The following is a 25,116-nucleotide window of genomic DNA, read 5'->3' on the forward strand; positions in this document are numbered from 1 at the left end:
ATAAGGATTTAAAAAGTCGTTATAACACATATTTATGGGACTGCCTGAGGTTAGATATTTCTCTAATGTCGGATGACTTCAGTTTTGTAAGAATCAAAAAACAGTAGTTAAACAGTAAACGCTGGAGAGGATGTGGAGAAAAGGGAACCCTCTTGCACTGCTGGTGGGAATGTAAATTGTTGCAGCCACTCTGGAGAACAGTATGGAGGTTCCTTAAAAAACTAAAAATAGAACTACCATACGACCCAGCAATCCCACTACCCGGCATATACCCTGAGAAAACCATAATTCAAAAAGAGTCATGTACCACAATGTTCACTGCAGCTCTATTTACAATAGCCAGGACATGGAAGCAACCTAAGTGTCCATCACCAGATGAATGGATAAAGAAGATGTGGCAGATATATACAATGGAATATTACTCAGCCATAAAAAGGAATGAAACTGCACTATTTGTAGTGAGATGGATGGACCTAGATAGAGTCTGTCATACAGAGTGAAGTAAGTCAGAAAGAGAAAAACAAATACTGTATGCTAACACATATATACGGAATCTAAAAGAAAAAAAATGGTTCTGAAGAACCTAGGGGCAGAACAGGAATAAAGATGCAGACGTAGAGAATGGAGTTGAGGACACGGGGAGGGGGAAGGGTAAGCTGGGACGAAGTGAGAGAGTGGCATGGACATATATACACTACCAAATATAAAATAGATAGCTAGTGGGAAGCAGCCGCATAGCACAGCGAGATCAGCTCGGTGGTTTGTGTCTACCTAGAGGGGTGGGATAGGGAGGGTGGGAGGGAGATGCAAGAGGGAGGAGTTATGGGGATATATGTATACATATAGCTGATTTACTTTCTTATAAAGCAGAAACTAGCACACCATTGTAAAGCAACTATACTCCAGTAAAGATGTTTAAAAAAAAGAAAAAGCAGTAGTTAGAAGATATGATGAAAGTCCCTTCCACTTCTCTGATTTGGAGGCCACCAGTAAGAATGAAATGGACTTGCCTATATTTGCCATGGGCATGAGTGCAGGGGTTATGGCAAATTGATATGAAAAGTGAACAAATACACCAAATATCTGCTAAGGAGTAAAGGCAGAGAGGCAAACTGGACAAATCCGTCCAAAGTGACTCAACTCTACCCCTTTATGTCTTGCGGGACCTTAGTTCCCCGACCACCAGGGATCGAACCGGGGCCCCAGCAGTGGAAGCGTGGAGTCCTAACCACTGGACCGCCAGGGAATTCCCAAGTGCCACTTGTTTTGAACCCATCATGTGTGACCACTAAAAGCCATTAGCAAAGAAGATGCCTTTGCTCAAGGATAACTAGATTGACACTTGAGTCAGGTCACATAAAAATCACAATTGTTTCAAGTTCTGGCTCGTTTGCACTCTGCTTCTCTTTTGAACACATACAGTCTCACATTCCCCAGCAATTTGTTTATAATCGCCATGACAATTTAACATTCTCCAGCATTTCACAGAAATCCATGCCATAAGAATATGAATGCAAACATATTAAAAAAAAGCCCTCAGGTGGTTGTTAATTTTTGGCACTGTGTAATTAAACTAGTTTTTTTTTTTAATGTTATCTTTTGCCAGTATCTAATTAGCAAAGCCATCTGCTGCAAGAGTACTGGCCCATCTGCCTAGAATGTTGTTCTCTTCACTTTTATGAACAGTATCTGCCTTTGCTGGTCCCTGTCTAATTAACTTCTCTCGCTGCAGAATGTGGTAATACACAACTTTGTTTATATACTTCTGAGAACTGTGGATTTATATGTATGTAACTCGATCATAAAAGGAGCCAATCTTTTTCTTTCTCACATCTGATTTACTCCTGAGATCCCAGCTCTGTTTATCATAACCTGAGCAAATGTGTGCACACAACAGGGAGGTGTGTGCTGTGTCATGAAACAGTAGGTGCTTCCATACATCCCCAGGGTTTCGGCAGGTATAAAATGATTTTCTGTAAACCTACTCACTTTCCTTTTAGGTCTGTCCATAGCACTGTCAATTCCTGAAAGTTGATGATGTTGTTAGTTCCAGTGTCCCACTGGATTCTGAGATGAACGTGGCTACTGCAACAATGAAAAGGACCACAGATGCATTCTCAGATTTAGCATGATGTTATCTAGGCTGATGGAATTCACTTATATTTTATTGTAGACTAATATCTGATGTGTGCAAACATTATCTGTATGTGTGTTTTTCCTTCTATCACTCATTATCTATCAGTGTCTTGCACTTAGTAGGTATTTAATGAATATTTATTAAGTGAAAGAGAGAATGGTGAGTGCATTTGTGTAAAGCAACACCTCTGCAAATTATTGAATAGCACAGATGTTATTTCTAACTATTTACAGACAAAATAAAGCTGTGCCACAAACAGGAAACTCTGTGTCTTTTAAGACGTTGATGTTTCAAACTCATTGCCTTTGGATATCCAAGTAACCACATTATCACTGCTACGTGTCTGCTGTTGAAAAATATAGTGAAGGGGATAATAAAGTAAATACAGAATGGAGTAGAGAATTAAGGTTCCTTTTCTCTACTAGGCTCTGGTGCAATAGAAAAAGACAAGAGATGACAAAAATTAAAGATTTAATCCCCAGGATAGAAGATCATGGGTGTTGCATTGAGATCTGAAATGTAGAATGTAGAACCCCTTAGCCTTTGTTTTTTTGGGGTTTTGTGTGTGTGTGTGCGGTACGCGGGCCTCTCACTGTTGTGGCCTCTCCCGCTGTGGAGCACAGGCTCCGGAGGCGCAGGCTCAGTGGCCATGGCTCACGGGCCCAGCCGCTCCGCGGCACGTGGGATCTTCCCGGACCGGGGCACGAACCCGTGTCCCCTGCATCGGCAGGCGGACTCTCAACCACTGTGTCACCAGGGAAGCCCTAGCCTTCGTTTTGACTGTCATAAACATAGGTTTGGGTGGGTAGAAAAGTGTCTTAGAAGGAGTCAACCAGAAAGATGGCTTCATAAATCAGCAGTGAGATTTGTTCCAAAATTATGATGCATGAAAGAATAACAGTGAATCTCCATTGAGAATAGAACAAGAAGGCTGGATTAAAGAAGTTTAATTGGTTAGAATACATCTTGTGGAATAAAGAAAAGTTGTGACCAGTTTAAAACATAATCTAATTCAAACAGAGTAATTGAGTAACTTTGAGAAATCTGGTACTGGAGAGTTCCATTGATATTCAGATTTCTCTCTAGAGAAAGTGTTTTTCTCCATTGCTGCCAAGTGGTCAAATAGGTAAAATCTAGTTTGCTGAGTGAACAGACAGTAGGTGATTCATCTGGAACACCCAGTTTTAGGCCAATCTTGAAAAGACACATTTTCCTACTCCATTGTTTTTCAAATTCTGTGACATCCAATCACATGTGTTCAGCTACAATAGGTAGTTCAGTTCCATTCTTAACATAATTTCCCTTTATCCTGCCTTCTAGTCAGGTAGAAAGTGAACCAACAGAAAAGCTATACAATCATGGTCTTTAATGAATTCTGGATTTGAACATTACTGGAAAGTTGATATATTGTAATAAAAATGCCTCAGGAAAGTAACTTTGCTACTTTTAATAACCGTCTTCAGAAAAATCTATAAGATTTTTCCTATTTTCTGTTAGCCTAATAAACTTGTGTGAGCAGTTGCTTTTTCTGGCGAAACTGGATAAAGCAATGAAATATCTTTGAGAGCTCTCACATTTTTTTGTCTTACTATCCCCTTCCAATCCTTGGCCAGTGTTTATCTTGAAAATGCAAAGGTTACTTGGACATTAGGCAGACTTGGGAAGCTGATTGTTTACCATTTCAGCAGAAGGATTTGAAGAATTTTGATGGCATTTGATAAATATTCTTCTTGTAACTCTGGGACTAACTCTGCCCCTTGCAGCTCTTAAGTTTACTGAAGGCAGCATTACTATTTAACTTTCAACAAAATCAGTAAACCAGTGAGAGCCACTAGGAATTCCTCATTATCTAAATCATTTCACTTAATAATTTTCCTAGTAATTATAGAGCACAAATTCCTCCTTGTAATATATAACTCTATATCCTCTTGATGATATATAAAATCCAAGTTATTATGGGGTGTACTTTGCTAAAGAATGTATCATAGTGTATCAATTCTGTTTTGAGTTTAAGTAAGGGCGAAGGCATGAATATCTCTATTTAAATGAAAACAACAGAATGAGCTTTTATACAGAGATCTGCTAAAGGAAAGCTCCACTCAGAATAACAGCAGTGTGCTTGTTTTATCTGTGCTTCATGGGAATATATAATTATGCAACTGTACATGAAGTTCTTATCTCTTCTCTGGAGGTGTCATCACTTCTCATAAAAGTATCTGTCATTCTAGTAAGGAATTCAAGTCATTTGTTTGCATTAGATGCTAATTAGCTGTAACCTTATTGTTGCCATTAAACATTATGAACGGGAAAACATCACAGGAAGAATGAACAACTTCTCTTATCAGATGTTGACACAGACAAAAATCTCTAAGTCTGCACAAGGGAAAACAGTTATAGTATTGTTTCTGTTTGAAAGGCACTGAAGTGGTTCTCTCTAGAACACTTTTCTTATGAATTCATATTTGCCAAGTAAGATAAGACGCAAGATGCAGCGTTTTACGTTTTAATCTCTGTTATGTAACATTCTTTGGAGAACAGTAGATATTAGATAATGGTGTTAATATGACTTTGTTATTCTCAGTTTAGGAGAATTAGCAAAAAGCAAAATCCAAAAACCTTCTTTTTAGAAGTAAGAGTGAAGGCATTATTCTCTTTCATAATATTTGACATTAGTATTTTTTGGCTTAGTTTAGTTTATTGTGTAACAATAGTCCAAATTAAAAGCAAATTGTCCCTCGCTTCGATTTTTTCTGATAATGATTTAACTGGTTCTTCAGAAATCTTGAATTCTTCAGAAATCCAACTCTAATAGTTAGATAGAACATAATTGTAATAACAGGTGGACAGAATGGAGAAAACATTTTTGCCCTATAAAAGTCCACATTCCATAAAATAATGGAAAAGATAAATATCGCAGATACTTAAATCTTTTCAAAATATGATTCACAGTCTCAACATATTGGCCATTAATGTTTTCAGGTATCATTTCTTCCTGTGAAGTAGGTGCTGTATGTTACCTTAACTAATCACGGGTCCATTTGTGGGTTAGCATCAGCTGTGAAAGAATGCATATCACACTGATCAGCGTGAGTTAGATTTGGAAAGTGAGGGAAAAAATTTAAAAGTCATGGCTCTAAGTATTTAGCCAGAGCTAATAACTGTATAAAAATTATTGGCATTGGGAGGAAGTAGTAGATGGGCTTTTGCGTGAGCTGTTTATTTTATTGACTATTCATCATTTAAATATGTCTTTGGGGAGTAAGGATATGCAAAATCACTCTTGCTCCATTATCTGTGAATATTGATAACTGACAGACCATTAAACTAAGATATATACCTCTAAATGAGAATTTAGATCATTTTGTTTCAAGGCTTCTCTTTTCAGCATCCTATGAATCTCTTCCGTAGTTTTACTGAAATGAGTGTTTCTGTAATCAGTGAAGTAGTCACCAACTCAGGGCGTGTGCTTCTCTCATAGTGACTAGTTTTAAAGCACGTTATTACTACGCAGATGAAAATACTTAGGGGGTGAGTCCTTTAAAATGCTTCAGTTTGAAAGCTCAGTATAAACCCACATGACTGAATTCCATGTTTTTGGTGTAAATTCTATGTTAGTATGAAAATGTTGGTGCCGTGGTGCGCCCACCCTACCTAATCTGGTTGCCGATGCCTCATTATTTTTTTCCCTTTTATTAAGTCAAAGTCCTTTTATTCAGTTGTTGTCGTTTTGGTGTTTCCTATAGGCTGTGGAGTGGGAGTGTGATGAAGCAACCAAGAAGGCCTGTTACAGCAAAGGCAAGTCCCAGGTAAGGAAGATGCCATTATGGGTAGTCATCACCTTTTTGAGGGACAGTACATGGAACGTTTACTATGAAGGCTATTCCCGCTTACGATGTCATGGAAACTGAAAAAAGAAGCAAGATTCAAAATATATGCACAGTAAATTCTCAAGGTTTTAACACTGAAGCAAGAGTAACAGCAATCAGCTGTTAGGATTCAGAACATATGATCAGATCTAATTTGCACTCCCAGTCATTAGAGTAAGATAAGAAATTAATTGGTTATGATGTCATTTCGAAAGATATGGGCTTGCATTTTGAAAATACTATTTTAATTTCCCCCAATCCTATCTTACAGCTAACTCCAGAAAGTAACTATCTGATAAATATAATTACTCTATCAAAACTGATTTGAGTTTTTTTTATAATTCATCTTAACGTGTCTTTAAAATAAGTTCTCTCTCTCTCCGTATGAAACTCTACATGGCCAAGTTCCTAAGGAAAGAGCAGATTATAGCTAACATTGGAAATACATTTCTTGAGCTACCGTGCACGTTGCAGGCCTACTTTCACACGACTGGTGGGCTCAGAAAGAGACGTGAGTCTCTTTTCCAAGGAAGTCTGTGTTTCTGAGGAAATCCCACTGGATCGTCTTGAGGAAACGTTTCTGCAGCTGGTGCATAAGCTCATTATGTCTCATTCTGTTAGTGATCATCTTTTATTGGAACGTGGGCCTTTCCGATGTGAATCACACTTTGGGTCACCGAGTAAAGCAGACTCACAGGGAGCAGCAAAGAGGGCTCACTGCACAAAGTGTGGTCCCCGGGCCGAGGGCTTGAGGAAAAATACAGCAAATGGAGAGGGCGCTGGTAAAAGATCCTTACACCACCTGTGTTTGTCCAAGAGGGTTACGCGCTTTATTTTACCCAATTTCATTTCCTGTTTCCTTGTCTTTTAACTCAACAGTTTTGAGAGCCAGACATGGAGGCAGGTCTCAGCAAATTTAGTCATTGGGTTTCCCAAAACTAGGAAAGAGTTAGGAAGTAAAGAACTAGGCAGAAGGAAGGAGAGAAGGAAGTAAATGCGATCTTAGCTAGAGAAACACTTGGAGACATTTTACAAAAGCAGAAATTGATGAATGCTGTTTATTGAAAGATATCTAACCTCAGAAGGTACCTCTGAGATAAAGCATCGGAGGCACAAGAAGATTTAAAAGTGGAACCAGGTTCCAAAGAATCAGAATATCGTCTCTTAAATTACCCCCCAAAATAAATAAATCAGTACATAGTAAATTTATTTACCTCTATAAGAAATTCAGAAGAGTTTGTATAAATTATGTATGAAGCCTTTGAAAACGTTCTTCCTATTTGATTTTTCCTCTCCTCCCTGTAACGCTTACATGTTTGATATGACAGGTGGATTCCTGCCCTTTTTTTTGCTTCTCACTCATCTCGGAGCACAAGAAATTCTTCAAGTAAGACCCCCGTAGTGAGGAGTGAAAGCTGGGGAATCAGATCTGCCTCTGGGGGGAGGGTGGGAAAAACGACTTTCTTTCCTCTAGCAAGATCCACTGATGGGAAGCATTGGCCTCTCTCTCCAAAGTTCTCATGCCAACACTGATCCCTTTGTCTGGCGACATCAGTGCCCCCAGGGTCCCTGGGCACCGTCTGTGACCTCATTCTGCCCATGCTTTCTTCTCCCTTTTACTTTTCCTCTTTTCTCTCCTTTCTCTTCTTGTCTTCATCTTCCTCTGGTACTTTAGGTCTTCTTCCTCCCCTTCCTTCTTGCTGGGGCTGTGATACACCCACAAGCAGCACTTCAGTTTTGGGAAACCCCGCCAAAATCCTGCCTGTCTTAAGGCCTGTCTGGGGACATGTGTAGTTGGTAGCCCTGGGTCAGGGGGTGGCTGGACCTCCCTTCCCTTCCAAGGCCCTATCTAACTCTTCCTCGCCCACCTTGCCCTCCCCCGCCCTGCCTCCCTCCGCCATCTCCCTGGACTTTTGTGTCCCCTCTCCTCAGGGGTTCCTGCCTGACCTGTCCCACCCCACTCCGCATCACTTCTCAGTAGCCATTTGTATTTCCTGGTCAGGCTGCATTTTAGTTATTCAGCCCCCTCCCCTGAGCTGGGTCACATGAATTCTTGTTGAGCCCAGGACACAGCCTGTAGTGGCTGTTCGACTCCACTCCACTAAGGAGCGAGCAAACATGTAAGCCTTCATCTGGCTTCTGCCCTCACCACTCCCGATGCTGGAGCTACTTCTTGTGGTAGAGTCTGTCCTGGCCTCTACCTGCCGCATGCCGGTCATTCCTTTCTCCCATCATGACAACCAAGAATAACCGAGAATGTCTCCAGACATTGCCAGACAGTGACTTGGGTGAAAATCCCAGTCATAATTCCCAAGATGGTATTGTATTGGCAACTTTTACATTGTCTATTTTGAATTTTGCTCTCCCTTTAAGAGTACTTTCACATTTCATCTAGATCACACTTATTTATTCATTTCAAGAGCTTTAAAAAAATGTCCTCTCTGTGGACTTCAGTCTCCTGTGTGTTAAAGGAAAGCATTCAATTACTTAATCTAGCCAAGGTTTCTCCTGCTAAGAGTCTATGAGTCTACAATTTTGAAACAATCCGTGTGGTAGCCTTATACTAGTAGATTATTACTCGTTGGGGTGAAAAGTTGCTTCTGCTGAATCAAAATCGTCCCATATTTTTCCTTAAGCTGTGATCATTGGTTGTTTGATGCTTAGAAATTAAGCAAGTAAAAACCAGAGAACATACAGGAAAGGCCATCTTTCATGCCTATTAGGAATATATCTTTGATTCACAGAAGGGGCAGATCATTATTATACATAATTGAGGTTTCCTGATACACAGAAAGAAAATGAGCAAAACAAACATTGTCAAAGAAAATCGTACCTTTAAGTTCCACATGTTTCTGGTTTCAATGGGCTAAGAACAATGGCAAACCTCAGTAATTATAAATCGATTCAAACTGTGTTTGTGGATGGGATTTTTTTTTAAAGATGAATACGTTAAGACAGATGAAGATGAATTTCAATGTGAGAAAGAGAAATGGCATATTCTTTTAGGTTGCATGAAGTACGCTGATAAACTCACAGTTTTGAACAACCTACGCTTGGTTGAAATAGAATTCGGTTTTGTAGCAGAACCATGTGCGATGAAGTTCATGTGCACAAAATGATGTGATAGGTCTATGTAGGCAGCAGCCTAGGCAGCGCTGCTGGGCTGGTCCAGGGCTGGTGAGAGCAGAGGGACATCCAGGGCTCTTCATTTTCTGTTACTAGTTCCTTTCTCTTATATAGCATCTCTGTGGCTTTCTTAAAGTGCCACCTGGCACAGCAGCCATCAGAGACCCTGAGCCCAGCTCCTGGAACACAGAAGGGAAGGAAACAAACAGCTCCAAAGGTCTAGCCCCTGAATTCAGAATTCATTCAACCCCAATTTCCCTGTTCTGACATTTCAAGGAGCCAAATCAGGAGACATTTCCATAGAGTCCATTTGACTGAAATGTAACATCTCTTTGGGGGAGTGGAATTCAGATTTTCTTAGTAGCCCTGAGTTCAGAAATAAGAATTCAATTGTTTTCTATTTTTGTTGGCGTTAGAGTAATATGAAAACTTACACACAAATTTACAAAGTTTCCCTTCTCCCTGAAATAGAGTAATGCAAAACGTGACATCTCAAAAATGAGAAAAATGCTAGCCATTTTGTCTGAACTCATTCTTTCCTACCCTAAGAAAAGTGGTCTGTGCTTCTCCACATAATGCCTTTTACTTCAGAGCCAAGAATGTGGAGCGTGGATGAGGCGCTGGGCCTTTAGGGGTGGTACTGCTTGCGCCCACTCAGTCCTCTGGGGAGAGCATTCCTCCGCGGGCTGCAGAGGGGAGAAGAGAGAGGGCACATTTCTTCGTGTTCCCCGTGTTGCTGGGACCGACACGGACATCATTTCACGTTCAGTTGATTAAAATGACCATTTAGGGAATCAACGTCAAGAAAATGTAGCCAGATCTTTGATTTGGGCCTGTGTAGCAGAGAAGGGAGGACGGAGACTGTCAATTCTTGGTGAGCTTTGAATTCTATTTTACTTAAAATTTTCAGCTCACTTGGGAGAAAAGGGGTGACTTGGCCTGAAATGGCTTAAACATCCTATCTATGGAAACAGGAGTGGGAAATCTGTGTTGTTTATGGATTCAAAAAGGTTTCATAATAAAATCTGTTGTATTTAGTTATTTTTGAAACATCACTCTAGGCATTGGCTTCTAGAAGTATTTAAATGTGTTTTACACAAATGTTATTTTAAACGTAAATAGTCGATTCTCTTGTGATCTAACAAAAGCTCCTTGTCTGCTTGGGGTTATTATGTCTAAGCCAAAGCCCTTCCTACCATGACCTTTAGGAACTTTACAGAGGAAACACAACCGATTATTAAGGGAATGAAAGAGCTCCTTTATGCACATATTATACTTTATAATTTTCAAAAGATTCTCGTTTGTGATCTCATTTCGGTATTTTTAACACCAAGTTCCTAGAATGATTTTGCAAGTTAGTGGGAGAGTTTGGATTAGAATCCAGTGCTCTGTGTATTGCTCTTCCTGCTGTGTCCTGTGGTCCTGCTTCCCAGGTTGTCAAATTCTGCTCGTAAACAGGTAAATTCCAGAGAAGAAACACATGATGCCATCCCGCCTGGGAACCTGTGATGTAGGGGGTGAAACGTTTTCATCCAAGGTGCCAATATTTGGAAATCTATGAGTTAACTGGTGCAGGCAGCACACTACAGAACTGCCTTTATTCTGTATAATTGCTCCAAAAACGGAGGGTTCTTTAAGATCAGATACTAACAACCTGTGCAGATTACACATACCAAATTTTGGTTCATAAAATTGAGGTTCCTTAACAAGTTACCCTTGGAGTCAGAGCTCAGTTGAAAACAATCTCATTAGGTAAATAAATATATATAATATACTCTATTAATACACTTATATAGCATACACTCTTTTAATATATATTCATATATATGTGTATCTGTATATTTATAGTTTTATAGATATACATATAAATATCTATATTTATATATCTAAATATGGACATAATAGTATGTCTATATATTTATATAAATGCTTCTGTAATATGTATGCATATATATTCATATGTAATATATATGTCTCCTATATATGTATATATGTCTTATATATGTGTGTGTATGTGTTTTTATATATATATTTACATCTGATTGGATGGTACAGTTTTTCAAGATCCACCAAGATCCACAGTTAGTCTTTCTTCAAGCAGAACATCTGTTTGGGAAATAAATATGATGAAGTGCTGCAGGGCAAACCCAGTTATTTCATGAAGAAAATTGTCCCCAAACACATGCTGTCTCTGCTGGGGCCTTGGTCTTATGTCCTTGAGATCAAGTGGGCATCGGCTGTCGCATCTAAAAGCTCTTTCGGTGAGTCAGCAACTGTGCATGTCAGCTATCAATTCAAGCAGGAATTGCTTCAAAGTCAAGGACAGGTTGACCCACCGGTGGGACTGCAGGCACAAGCGGGTTATTTTAATGTTTAAGTGCTATTATCAAAGTGAGGTAGATGAGTTTCATTGTAACAACAGAAGCCATGTGCTGGCAGGCTCCCGGGAGCCTTGGGAATGTGCACTGTGTCTTCCTGGAAAACTGGAATTCCTTAAATCCCCTTATGCCATTTTTGAGCTACAGAAATGGGATAAAAGAAACAAATTCTCAGGTGAGATTCTTATCATGGACATTTAGATAAGCTCATTTAAAAGATAAACCTAGAGTAGAACCTCCTGAAAGGACTTCTGTGTTATATTTTAAAACACGTGGTCCAAGCAGTACTTCTAGTAGGTTCAGGTAACCCGTGAAAAGCCCCTGTCTGTAGCAAAGACTGACAAAGTGATAGACTATAGATTTTCCCACAGGAGAATTTGGATTTGGGGATCATCATCATGAAGAGACTCAGTATTACAGGGCCTGGCACTCAGCCATTTCCTGTCATTCTTAATTTTTTTTTTTTTTTGCGTTACGCGGGCCTCTCACTGTTGTGGCCTCTCCCATTGCGGAGCACAGGCTCCGGACGCACAGGCTCAGCGGCCACGGCTCACGGGCCCAGCCGCTGCGCGGCATGAGTGATCTCCCCGGACCGGGGCACGAGCCCGCGTCCCTGCATCGACAGGCGGACTCTCAACCACTGCGCCACCACGGCTTCATAAATTGATCTTCTGCTCCAAAGCAAAGTACTTCTGCTTTCTTTCATTTCTGTTTTTACATTCTGTTTTGCTTGGACTTTCTCCAATCTCTCATCAAAAAAAAGAAAGAAAAAGAAAGTTGTTATTTTCAATGTATTTATTTGCTTAGGATTCACATCCAGTCTGCTTCTAGATAGTATCAGTTGAGCAGTTTGTGAATTATCCATGAGGGAACGTTTAGGGGAGTGAAACAGGAAGGGACTGAGCTGAGCTGACCCATACCGTCGGGCAAATGAGTTCAGCCTTGGACAGTTAAGAAGAAACACGGAAGTACCACCCCGCCTCCAGTGGTTCCTCCTATTGGACACAGAGGGTGAGCAGAGCTCGTCCAGCCTCACTGGTGATGGGACAGAACTCTTCCCCGCCCCGATCCTCTTCTCTGTTCCCTCCAACCTTGCATGCTGGGCTTACCTAAAGCATTACCCTCCTCAGGCCCCACTTACCGTAAGCAACTACAGCTTTCATGGAGCTGGTGATGCCTGCATCCTCTTAGTAAAGACTGCATAAGCCTCCATGTCCGATTGTCCTGTTTCCTGACATTTACCTGCTTCCTTCCCTACATCCTCACTCAACATGAGGGAGCCTATCAGCATCGGGGAGACACACAGCCCAGGTAACCTTTCCCAGAGGGTACAGTGTATTCTCGTGATTTCCAGAACATACTTTTTAAATTCTCTGTTCTAATTCTTTAAAAATTTTTTTTTGATGTGGACCATTTTTAAAAAGTCTTTCTTGAATTTGGTACAGTATTGCTTCTGTTGTATGTTTTGGTTTTTTGGCCGCGAGGCATGTGGGATCTTAGCTCCCCGACCAGGGATCGAACCCTCACCCCCTGCATTGGAAGATGAAGTCTTAACCACTGGACCGCCAGGGAAGTCCCTCTCTGTTCTAATTGAAATAAGATTGTGCCCTCCCTCATTTACTTTTTTCCAGGATTTTTTTTGACAACCAGTTGGATTTGTCCTTCTGCTCTGACACACATCAGCATCCTGGGTATCACATCCCCAGCCATCTTTCTAGTTCGTCATCAAGTTTGTAGTGGGCCTTCAGGAAGGTTAATGACCTACGGTCCTGTTTTCACTTTGTCTTTCTTTTGGGAGATTAAGATAAACACCACATCTGTTATCTTTATTGTTTCTCTTCCCAAAATTGATTAGAGGCCCTTGCTTTTTCTTCACCAGGTCCGAAAGACTCAGCCATAAGAGCACGTCTTTCCAATGGGGATGATTCTCTTGGAATAACTTACCCTTGGCCAAGTTCACGGTGATATGACTGCCTCTAGCGCATTTCTACCTGTGTCAGTCTCCTGCTTTAAAAAAACAAAACGCGAAAAGTTCTTTTATGTTTTGACTCATTCTTGAGAGAGTTCTAAAAGCAGCAACAGAAAACAAAACAAAATCTCCACATCTCTCCACTGTCTGTAATTTTCTCTCATTCTTTATTATAGTGTCATTGTTGTGTCTGCTTTGTCCATTCCGGCCATCAAGAGCCATCTCAGCCCTGTGTTCCCCGAGTTGTCTTTCTGGAGTGCCCTCAGACGCCATTAGGTCTGGGGTTTCCACCCTGGCCTTGATCCTGTCTCTGCGAACTCTGTGCCCCTCTGCTCTCTGAGGCGGCACACCCCTCCTCTGTGTTCTCCGAGTGAGAGCTCCCTGACAGTGGGAAGGGATAACGATGTGCCTTTTTGATGTCTTGGTTTGTTCCTTCTCTTCAGAACTCTCCTTCCCTTTCCCAGGTATAAAAGCAAAACAGAACAGAGCAAAATAAGCCTCCCCATCAGGTGTACCTTTCTCAGTTACTCAGTTTATTGTCTTCCTATGACACTCATTTCTTAATTCGTCCAATAGTTAATTTCGATCTTTCATTCTGTCCTTTTTTTTTCCTCAAAGTATCTTCAGTTTAGCAGCCAATGATAATTTGTTTTTGTTTTTTTTTCCACACACACACACTGTATTTTATTTTTACAGGAGATAAATAGACTGACACCAAGCATTGTAAATGGATGACCACGACAGAAGCAACAATGATTGCAATTACCAAACACGAAACACACTCACACTGTGTCATAATATTGACATTCAGTCCAGGAATCCTCCCCTGTAACCGCTCCTTCACTTTGCAGTGAAAATTGATTGGTATATTTTTTGCCTCTGAGTCCTCGTGGGATTTTTTTTTTTTATTCAAACAGAAAGTCACAAAACTTATAATCTTCCTCATCAGTTCACTCAGTCCCATGTAATTAATTTTTTCATCTTGATCTTTTGTTAGCACTTTTATGAATTCATCAGTTTTCCATTAGAGTTCTGAAAATGCTTATTCATTGTCAGTTACCAGAAACCTGTACTTGTCAGAGTCTTTTCCATGAATTCCTTGAAGATGAAACCCTTTTATAGGAACATTTTTGCAAAAGCATCAGAGTACACCCAGAACTGTCTGTAAATGACAAAAGACTTAAAAATGACCACGGTTAAAGATTTGATGGAAGTTCATAATAATGCAATTGGCAAGGAAATTTAGTTATTTCTGAGATATACATTTTAAAGTAATAACTAAAATTATGACTTATAACATTATACCAGAACATATAAGATTTTTAGAAATTTCATGTAATGTCTGAAACATTTATATTAACATATTTCCATACAAAAAAAATCAAAGAAAGTTTAGTATTAGTTGTTTTTTTTTTTGTTTTTTTTTTTTTTAGACTGCAGGATAATTTGTTACTTTTATTGTTAGTAGTAGTATTAGGAAAATTATCTACCTTTGATATTTCACTTTACAGTTAGAAAACAAATTCAAATATTTTAGCTCATTTTATATCCACAGCTAGGCCATGCCACAGGCTGAGTTATGGCAAATCAACATTTCGTGGAGACTGAGGCTCCATTCCACTGAAGAGAGCATTGCTGTGCCATTAGATCCAGATCCTCCTGATTGGGGAAATGTGTGTCAAACCGATACATCATCATACAGCATCTTCTAGGTCTGGTTGGTTGGTCAGTCACCATTTCCTGTTCATTTGCTGGAGTCTGACTTTGCCCTTTCACACGGAAGCAGGAGGGACTGAATTATGGAAGTAGTTTCCTTGCCTGTCTCCTGAACTGCCATATCACATCTCTACTAGCTTCCACATGGTCCAGAGTGGTCCTTCATTTACAAACATCACCTCAGGTCAAAACTGCATGCAGTGGCACAGGGAGATCAGCTCGGTGCTTTGTGACCACCTGGAGGGGTGGGATAGGGAGGGTGGGAGGGAGACGCAAGAGGGAGGGGATATGGGGATATATGTATATGTATAGCTGATTCACTTTGTTATACAGCAGAATCTAACACAACACTGTAAAGCAATTATACTCCAGTAAAGATGTTTAAAAAAACGACAACTGCATGCAGTAAAAACATAAAACGGTTCCTTCACATTCAGAATAAAAAGTAAACTCACTGGTCTGGCACACCTGGCCTGTGTCTGGCTCCCCAGCTTATGTCTACCTCTTCTGTACATAGTGAAAGCACGGTGCTTTCTCCAACCGTGATGCCTTGTCACAGTCCATTCTTTCTGCTGAGAATGCGTTTTCCCTCCTTTGCTTGGTAAAATCCTGCAAGTGTCAGGGGGTACCTCCTCAAGGAAGCCTCACCAAATCCTACTCTTCCTTTGAAACTTATCTCAGGTGTCATCTCCTCCAGGGAGCCTTCCTGCACCTCCTCCCTTCCCCTCTGCTCTGGAGCTAGCAATATGCTGTTCTCCGGTGACTCCTCATTGGAGTACGCGGACAGCTCCGTGTACTTTAATTTTGCGCTACGGGCCTAGACTGTGACTTTCTCCACAGTCTCTGCCGAAGAGTATCTAATCCGTAAATGCTTGCTGGCTGAGTGAATGAAGAGCGTTCCACCTGAAAGTTCCTGCACTACTATGACCATGTCCTAGACTTATATGTATGTTTTGCAACCACAGAAAAAAAATTCAGCTGTGAGCCATCCCTCAGCATGAGCTTTCATGCCTCTTGTTCCAGACATCCTTGACTTATTAGTTATATTTTAATTTTTCATCAAAGAATCAAACATGTTTATAGATTCTTGCTGTGCATGCATTTTGAGAACTTTATGTGAAACTGCTTGCAATTTGGAATCAGAGTTTCACGTGTGACCCTAGCATCTGGAGAAGCATTCACCATGTTTTTTCAAGTTCCTGGGGAAGTTTTCTAAGACACTGTTTCATGAGCAGTGTTTATTTATTTTCCTAATATATGTCAAAGGCAATTTAGGGCTCACACTGTTATCAGCTACAACTCAAAATGAAAGCCCATTCATCAAAAGAAGACACATGCTTTGAGATTTTAACTGAACGTATATTTATATCTATCTTTACAAATATCCTCGATTGAGCAAGTGTGCAGAGAAAAGTCAGACTATTTTAGAGTTCTGTTGTTATTTTTTGGTCAGTATCCAAGAAGATTTTTTGGTTTGTTTGTTTTTACTGGTTAATTAACATCTGATCTATTAACTAGACAAGATGTATTCATATTCACCGTTCCTCTTGCGCTCAGGCATCCTTAACAAGTTTCTTGTGATTTTTTAATTTTTTCAGGAGGAATGTCAGAACTACATCCGGGTACTGTTGGTGGGTGGCGACAGGTTATTTACCTGTGGAACCAACGCTTTCACGCCGGTCTGCACCAACCGCACGGTACGGCTTCAGGTGGAACTTTGACAGATTTTAATACCTGGAAAATCCAAGCATTCTATTAAAACCCTAGTTTTAAACGTGTTTCTATTCTCCAAAGAGTTGCTTTTTAATTTTAAAAAACACCTTTTGTCAAACTGAGTAAATATTTGATGTACTGATCTATTACTAATAACACTATTATATAAAGAACTGGTAATAATTCTAGCTTGTTTAATTAAATTTAAATATGCTTTCAGACTATTTCTACCAGCTTATTTCCCACCAGACCCTAAACATAATCCTAAACGTATTCTTATTTCTTTTTCTTCTTTATCGTAGGGAGGCTGTTAAGTATTAAAATAACCTAAAATTATAATCCAAGTGAAGAAAATACAGTTTACAAATTGGATGAGAAGGGTGTCAAAAAAGTAAAGCAAACTAGCAAACAAATGGAACCCTACGAAAAGTAAAGTTATATGCCACCCTCTGTCTTTTTATTTTAACCTGTCATCATTGACAGGGGCATTTTCAGCATCCAGGTCTTATACCCGTAGAACTGCCGGGTTATCAGAGCACACATGTAATCTTCCTAATATGGGATATTCATTTGATCTTCCTCCAGGAACATGATGAAGAAATATCATTATGTTAATTTCCTGGTTACACACTTTCTCTCAAGACCTGAGCTTACCATCCTCTTTTAGTATTCATTATTTTCAAATAACATTCAGTTGTTGGAAAGAAAGGGAGGATGTTGATGATAAGAAGTGATGCTCACGGAGAGATCCCTAGGTACCATGGCCTGTCCGAAGCACCTTACAACTTCATCCTCACATCCACCCTATGTGGTGCTTACCCTTTGGGTCACCACTTTATAAGAGTCTAAGGCTTAAAGACTTGAAGTAGCTTACCCGGGGCTACACGTCTAATAAAGCAGGCAGTGTATTGGAGCCCCCCCTGCCTAACCCCTCTGCTCTTGTACCTCTCAGGTAAGAGTAAAGAAACCAGAGGAGAGCAAAGATTCCCTCCCCATCCAAAGAACTTTTCTCATTCACTGGTTGTTCAGCTCCTCAAATGCTGGATTCCCCCACTTGACTGCAAGGCACTGAGTTGCCTCTCTGAAAACTAAAAACTTAAGGCTTGGAAATTTGGGCTACGTGGTGCTAAATATCCATACATCCTTACCCATGAATGCAGTTTTGGGCTATTCATAATATTTTGATTCACTTTTATTGATAAAATTGTACCTAATTTTTATTGCAATTTGTATTTCTATAAATATTGAAGTTGGGTTTTTAAGTTAAAGTGGAAAAATCTGCACTGTCCCAGGCATTATAAATAAAGTCATAGACAATAATCTCCCTTCATCTCTTGTGAGTATCCAAAAGCCAGAGGTTCAGTAACTCTCAAAGGATGATGAGAGAGGTTGATCGGTAGATTGTCTAAGGATGACCACCGTGTACTGTTCTCATCCAAGTCAGAGTGCAGAAGTTTGTCACATTGTATGAGCCCCAGAGAGTTTATCGTGCATGCTTTATTTGCAGTTTGGGTGGATATGCTCCATTAACGCTCTTAAAGGGGTTTCCTGGGGGATAATTTGTTTCTCTGTCTCGTCCTCACACCTAGCTGAGTAACCTGACGGAGATCCACGATCAGATCAGCGGCATGGCGCGCTGTCCTTACAGCCCTCGGCACAATTCCACGGCTCTCCTCACGGCGGGCGGTGAGGTCTATGCAGCCACGGCCATGGATTTCCCCGGACGCGATCCCGCCATTTACCGAAGTCTGGGCGTCTTGCCCCCTCTCCGCACCGCGCAGTACAACTCCAAATGGCTCAACGGTAAGTCTTACCTTCACTCCCAGTTTCCCCTCTCGTTGGTCTGTGATGCCCGGTGACTTGGTGTTCAAAAGCAAACTGTCACCGTTTCTAAAAATAAAATAACTTCATTTTCTAAAGAAATCAAAATGTACACGCTTTTGGATTTCAGTGTGGAAAGGTATCAGATGGCTCTTTGCCAACTCGGAAGAGAAGTGATATTCTCCACACTTAGGACATGATAATAAAGCTAATGGTGATATGAGCGTTCCTTAAACTGAAGCTGCTTTTTCATATTATTGTTTGCAGTTTAGGAAATCCGATGTCATGTCAAAGATATCTGTAGCCTCATGTGCATTCTTTTTTAACTTCTTTATTAGATACCTAAAAAGGGAAATTACTAGCGTTTCATGAAAGTTTCAGGCAATTGTGTAAAAGAATGTGTTTGGCTTTAGGTAGCTCCAAGTAACTTGACCAGTTTTTTTTTAATTTATTTTTTTATTTTATATTGGAGTGTAGTTGATTTACCATGTTGTGTTAGCTTCAGGTGTACAGCAAAGTGACTCAGTTCTACGTATACGTGTATCCATTCTTTTTCAGATTCTTCTCCCATATAGGTTATTACAGAATATTGAGTAGAGTTCCCTGTGCTACACAGTAGATCCTTGTTGATTATCTGTTTCATATAGAGTAGTGTGTATATGTCAATCCCACACTTCTAATTTATCCCTCCGCACCACGTTTCCCCTTTGGTAACCGTAAGTTTGTTTTCGAAGTCTGTTTCTGTTTTGTAAATAAGTTCATTTATATCATTTTTTCTTTTAGATTCCACATATAAGTTGACCACAGTTTTTTAAAACAGGGTGTCAAGTCATACAACTGGAAGGTCAGGGTAGGTGTCTTCAGAGTTGCTCACTTCAATGACTCAAGAGTTAGTAAGGGACCCAAGTCCTGTCACCACTGTCTCTGCCACCCACAGTCTGTCAGGTTGGTCCTCAGGCTAGCTCTGCTCATGGGTGCAAACCTGCGGCTACAATTCCTGGTACTGCATCCAGACATGACAATATCCAGTGGAAGAAGAACCACGTCCCTTGTGTCCTTTTTTTTGAAGAAATCAGAAACCCCCCAGAAGACTTCCCTTGAATCCTGGGCTAGAACTTGGTCACTTGCTCAATTAACAAATAGAAAGTGATTCCAGCCACCCAAATTGAAGTTAAAGTTGGCCAGGTACTGAGACCTGCCAGCTGAAATTCAGCCCTCTGCCTATGGGTACACACACACTAGCAAACACAATGTTATTGATAGATGTATGCACCATATGTAATCCATTCCCTCAGTCGTTTATTTGATAATTCGCATAAAGATGAAATCTTATAATTGCCATGATAATATTTACTATTTGGAGCTTTCAAGTCCTACAAAGATTTACTGGCTTTTCAGTCAAGTACCAGCTCATGATTGTAGACCCGAGTTTCTCACCTCAGCACTATTGATGCTTTGGGCCAGATAATTCTTTTCTGGGGGGAGGGAGTTTGTCCTGATTATTGCAGGATGGTTAGCAGCAACCCTGCATTATACCCGCTAGTTGCAATAGCACGGCCCACCTCCTGAATTGTGACAACAAAAACTTTGTCCAGAAACTGCCAGATATCCCTTGGGGGAAATATTGCCTCTCTTTGAGAACCACTGGTTTAGAATGACCACTTACGCATGTTTATGCATACGTGTATATATACACATGAGCATTTTGTCAGATAAGATAGTCAAACCAGCCATCACAGTTTGCCTTTAAAAGACTCCCTTGTAGAGAAAAGAGTCTTCATCCAGTTGCTTCAGCAAGTTGAATGACTCCGTGAGCTTCCAAAGGGCAACGTGAATTGTTTTCTCAAACCAAAGCACTAACTAGATTCCCTAGGTTAACATTGTTTCTGTTGAACTGGTTTCAACAGGACCTTTCGACTCTCTGTGGAAGGTTTCCTTTCTGCTCTGATGCTTTCTTTCATCTGTGTAGCTTAAAGTTCTTTCTATTCATTTGTTGAGTTTTACTGGCCAAGCAGTTTCCAGTTAAAAATCAAAATGACTTATTCCCCAGCCACAAGCATTGCATTTAGAGTTTGCTGAAAGCAAAGTAAAAATTAATTCGGAGTACAATCTCTCTCTTTCCCCGGAAGCGACACCCTGAAGAATATCTTGGGAAAATAATTCAGGTTATGGCATGAGTTAGAAACACTGTTTCTTTCCATGTGACTTAGATGCCCAGGCTGATCAGGTGCTCAGATGCTGTTACCCTTCTGGGCGCAATCTTTCCCATTTGAGAGTCAGGTGATGTCATAAGGACAGCTGAAGAGCTCACCCAGGGTTTCCACAGTCACTGTAGGCATATATGTCCTAAAATCATAAATGATATTATCCAGCAACTCTGGCAATTGCAAATAAGTCCAAGGTGAACATGGCGGAGCCGCCACTCTGCTCACGGTGTCATCATAACTCGCATGGCACTGAATTGTCCCGCCGTCCTCAGGGAGTGTCACCCTCTTGTTCCCCACCAGGAAGGCCTTCACTCCCAGGGCAGAGCACAGAGAGCCCTGAGGCTCCCAAGTTGAGTGTTGATTCCCTCTCCTGTGTTCTCTTGGGACACTTTCTTCTACTGAACCCTGAGGTATCATTTCTACCTCTGACTGGCCCTGGTTTTCTACTCTGACTCTCCCTCCAGCATAGATTCTGGCCTCTGAGCCCCACTGAGCTCTGCTTCTGTGCCCCTGCTGGGCCCGGATGCAGGGACATTTATTTTCACTGTTCTTGGAATCCACACTTTTCCTTCCATCTGCCCTTTGACCAGACACCCTGTCTCTGTTCTTTCCACTGTGCTCTGGAGTAATTTTCTTTCTTTACTGGAGGTTGGTGCCTTACCTGTTATCCTTTTTTTCCATATCCTTAAATTTCTTGCTCTCTGGTGATAATCACCATCTTTTTATAAAAATGCTCAGATCTCCTCCCTCTTCCATGAGACAAAGACAAAGAAATGCAATGAAGCTAAAAACACCCTTAGTTCTGCAGTATCCAGGAAGGGTCCTATTTCCTGTGTGATATTAGGTGCTCACTAAATGGAGATCAAAGAGTTAGATTTGTTCTTGATAGAGCTTAGTGTCGGAAAATCCCAGGGCCTGGGGAAGGGCAGCCCTCCATCCCAGGTCAAGAGCAGGAGATAGACAGAAGGGTAGCAAACACCTATTAACTTACAAGGTTATCTGCGCAGAGGTCACTGTCTTTTCGTGGGCTCAGTGGTCGTATAAGAAGGTAGGGGATGGAGGCTTTGGAGGTGGAAAGTCCTGCCGGCGAATCAGTGCTCACCCTTCAGGATGCTGATTTGTCTCAATTCTCGGTTTCCTCGCTTGTAAGCTGGAAATAACTTGCCACCGGACCTGGCGGTTGTGAGATAAAAAATCAGACCATGAAGATACGACGAATATTGGTGGCGTGCAGCAGGTACTCGATAAATAGACGTGATTACTGTGAACGCCCCAAAGTCTGATACGACATCGGATGCATAGTGGCAGTGAGTAAATGTCTGTTGGCTGAGTTCGTGGAGGAACATTTTGGGCTGTGGTTCCTGATTACTGACACCTACCAGCCTCTTGTTTCCCATCTTTCCTGACACTGACAAGCCTCCTCTGTGCTTTCCCCACTGTGCCCCCTGCTGCCCCTCTGGGCTGGATTCTCCTGACTGCTGTGTCCTGCTGCTGCCACGTCCAGGTCCCCCAGACACCTTCACCTACTACACAAGCCTCAGTACCTCCAGGTGTTTACAGGGCTCAGGGTCCCTGGGAGGCCATCACTCAGCTAACAGCTGCTTACAGGTTATGATAAGCAGAGCTCCTGTGTTTGGTTTGGACATTTACCAGTTTTCTGCCAACATTTCTCTGTTGACGAAAGAGAACTTTCTCGGCAGGGGAGGTGTGGGGGATAGCACCTGTGAACCGTGGTCAGCAGAATTTTTGTTTTCAGCTTCCCTGCTGTGATTAAATTGTGTATAGGATAATTTGCCTGTACAGGGAGGTAGACCCTTTCCTTAATTGGGTTAATTAACTCGTACAGGGCAAACTCATGGCATGAGCGGTACAGCGGTCGCTAGTGTTTCTTGTTCGCCTCTGCCAGCCCTGTGCCAGGCATCTCCCTCCTCAGCCAGCAGCTAGGCACCAACGAACTTCACTTCCTCAAGCCATGCCTTCAGCGACATTTTGGACACTGGCTGTGTTTGTTTCCTAGGGTTGCTGCCACAAAGTGCCACAAACTGGGTAGCTTAAAACAGAAATGTGTTCTCTCAGAGTTCTGGAGGCGAGAAGTCCAAGATCAAGGTGTCGGCCGCCCGTGCTTTCTTTGAAGACTCCAGGGGAGGGCCCTTCCTCACCTCTTGTAGCTCCACAGCCCTCAGCATCCCTTGGCTTGTGGCAGCAACACTCCAGTCTTTCCCTCTGTTCACACGATCTACTTCCTGTGGCTCTGTGTCCTCACATGGGTCCTATGGGATTAGGGCCCCCCTTATCCCAGTATGACCTCATCTTTACTAATTATATCTGCCATGACCCTACTTCCAAACAAGGTCACGTTTATAGGTACCAACATATATTTGGGGGGATACAATGCAACCCGCAATAGTGCCCTAATCAGGAAACGCTCAAATGTTGAAATCTTAAACTTCTGTGTCTTATTTTCCAATGACACTGTTACATCTCTTTCTGTGTTGCGGGTGAATCCTCTGGCCACACTCAGTCTCCTGGTCTCAGCTGTGTTCTCCTTGTTCTCGACAGACAGTGTTCCCTTCTTGTTCCCAATAGAAAGCATCAGAAGGCATCAGGTAGGGCTCAAGGGATTGTTGTCTTCGCCCAGGGCAGAGCCGGCCTGCACCCGTTTCCTCCTTCCATGCTCCAGAGCACTGGGGTGGACAGTCCATCCACTTAAACTGTAGCCTTATCCACTGTGCATCCCTCCTCCACCTCGCGATCTCTGGGGAAGGGGTGCCTCTCTCTTAGGCAGCATTCTAAAGTGGATTTCATCCCCCTCATTCTGTGTCTGAATTACTGCCTCAAAGGGCTGCAGTGAAGGCTTGGCAAAAATCAGCACTGTGACCCTCCAGAGAAAGAGAAGCGCACGGCACAAAGGATGCTCTTCAGAATGTCAGAACATGTAGACAAACATGGCAAGTCATGACCCTTCAGGGACCCAAGCCTCTGGGGACCTCCTTTGCTTCAGGGCTACTTACTCTTCAGGCAAGTGGTGACATCAGGCTGTCCAGGGTGACGTCCTGCCAGGATACAGAGAGCCCTGAGTAGGGACCTACCAAGCCTCTAATCTTCCCACCACACCTCCCAGAGACCCAGCATAAATTGGTTGGTAGGGTTCCAACAACCTGCCCTGAGCAAGCTAAGTGCCTTGGATCTAATACCAGAGTTCCAGGTGCATTGTCTTATGATACCACCACCATTACAGCTGTCCACCAATGAGTGGGTGTCCCGCCTGCGCCCCTGCACCAGTGCAGCAAGACCCAGGTGGTGGCCGTGCCATCGGCTGTCAGCAAGGGCTGACGTGGAGAGGAGAGCAGGGCTGGCTATGACACCTTCATCGGGTTTTCTCTTTCCCAGCCTGTGTGATCTGACTCCACTGCTCCTTTGCCCACGTGCCCTCTCAGCATCCTTTAAGGCAGAGTGCGCATTTCCCTGGCTGCACTGTGCTTTCCTCACCATGCTCCTTCCCACGTGCTGTTTATGCTGTTCTTTCTTCCCTTGAGTTTTGCCTCATCCGTAATTCCTGCTCCTCCGTAGTAGCTTCAGTTGAAGTTGCAGTTTCCCCAAGACTCGGTGGGTCCCTTTCATCCCTTCTTGATGGGCATTGTGCATGGCTGTCTTCACCCCACGATACTGGAGCGCGTGGCCCCTGTCCTGCTCCAACCCCGCTCGTGTCCCCATTTCACCTGCAGAGAAAGCTGAGGCAGTGCTGGCCATCCCCCGATGCTTCCCTGTGCTCTCTCCTACCCACCCTTGCTCCTGCTTTAACCTCTTACATGCATTGCCACCGGCGAATCAGTGCTCACCCTTCAGGATGCTGATTTGTCTCAATTCTCGGTTTCCTCGCTTGTAAGCTGGAAATAACTTGCCACCGGACCTGGCGGTTGTGAGATAAAAAATCAGACCATGAAGATATGACGAATATTGGTAACTTTGGATATTTTAGACTTTGGATCCGTATGGTCTCTGTTGCAGCTTTTCAATTCTGCCATCGTAGCATGAAGGCAGCCATCACCAATGCATACACGCATGCTGCGTGCACATACAACTTTATTCATAGCCAGCAGGCAGGATCTGCCTGAGGGCTATAGTTTGCTGTTGTATCTGGAGAGCTCTCAGCCCTAGGCAATCCAGCTGGCCAGTGGGTTTA

The 25,116-nt window shown here is 42.1% G+C and overlaps 1 protein-coding gene across 3 annotated transcripts in view; it reads left to right on the forward strand.

Moving 5' to 3' along the window:
• SEMA5A (semaphorin 5A) overlaps positions 1-25,116 on the forward strand; it is a 477,269-nt gene that overhangs the window by 295,947 nt on the left and 156,206 nt on the right. For all 3 annotated transcript variants that reach the window (XM_032627865.1, XM_032627867.1, XM_032627866.1), the window contains 3 exons: positions 5,881-5,943; positions 16,791-16,889; positions 18,495-18,708. In XM_032627865.1, the coding sequence (XP_032483756.1) occupies positions 5,881-5,943; positions 16,791-16,889; positions 18,495-18,708 (376 nt within the window). The remainder of the gene's footprint in view (positions 1-5,880; positions 5,944-16,790; positions 16,890-18,494; positions 18,709-25,116) is intronic.

Source organism: Phocoena sinus, chromosome 3 (genome assembly GCF_008692025.1).
Source record: "Phocoena sinus isolate mPhoSin1 chromosome 3, mPhoSin1.pri, whole genome shotgun sequence".
Classification (NCBI taxonomy): domain Eukaryota; kingdom Metazoa; phylum Chordata; class Mammalia; order Artiodactyla; family Phocoenidae; genus Phocoena; species Phocoena sinus.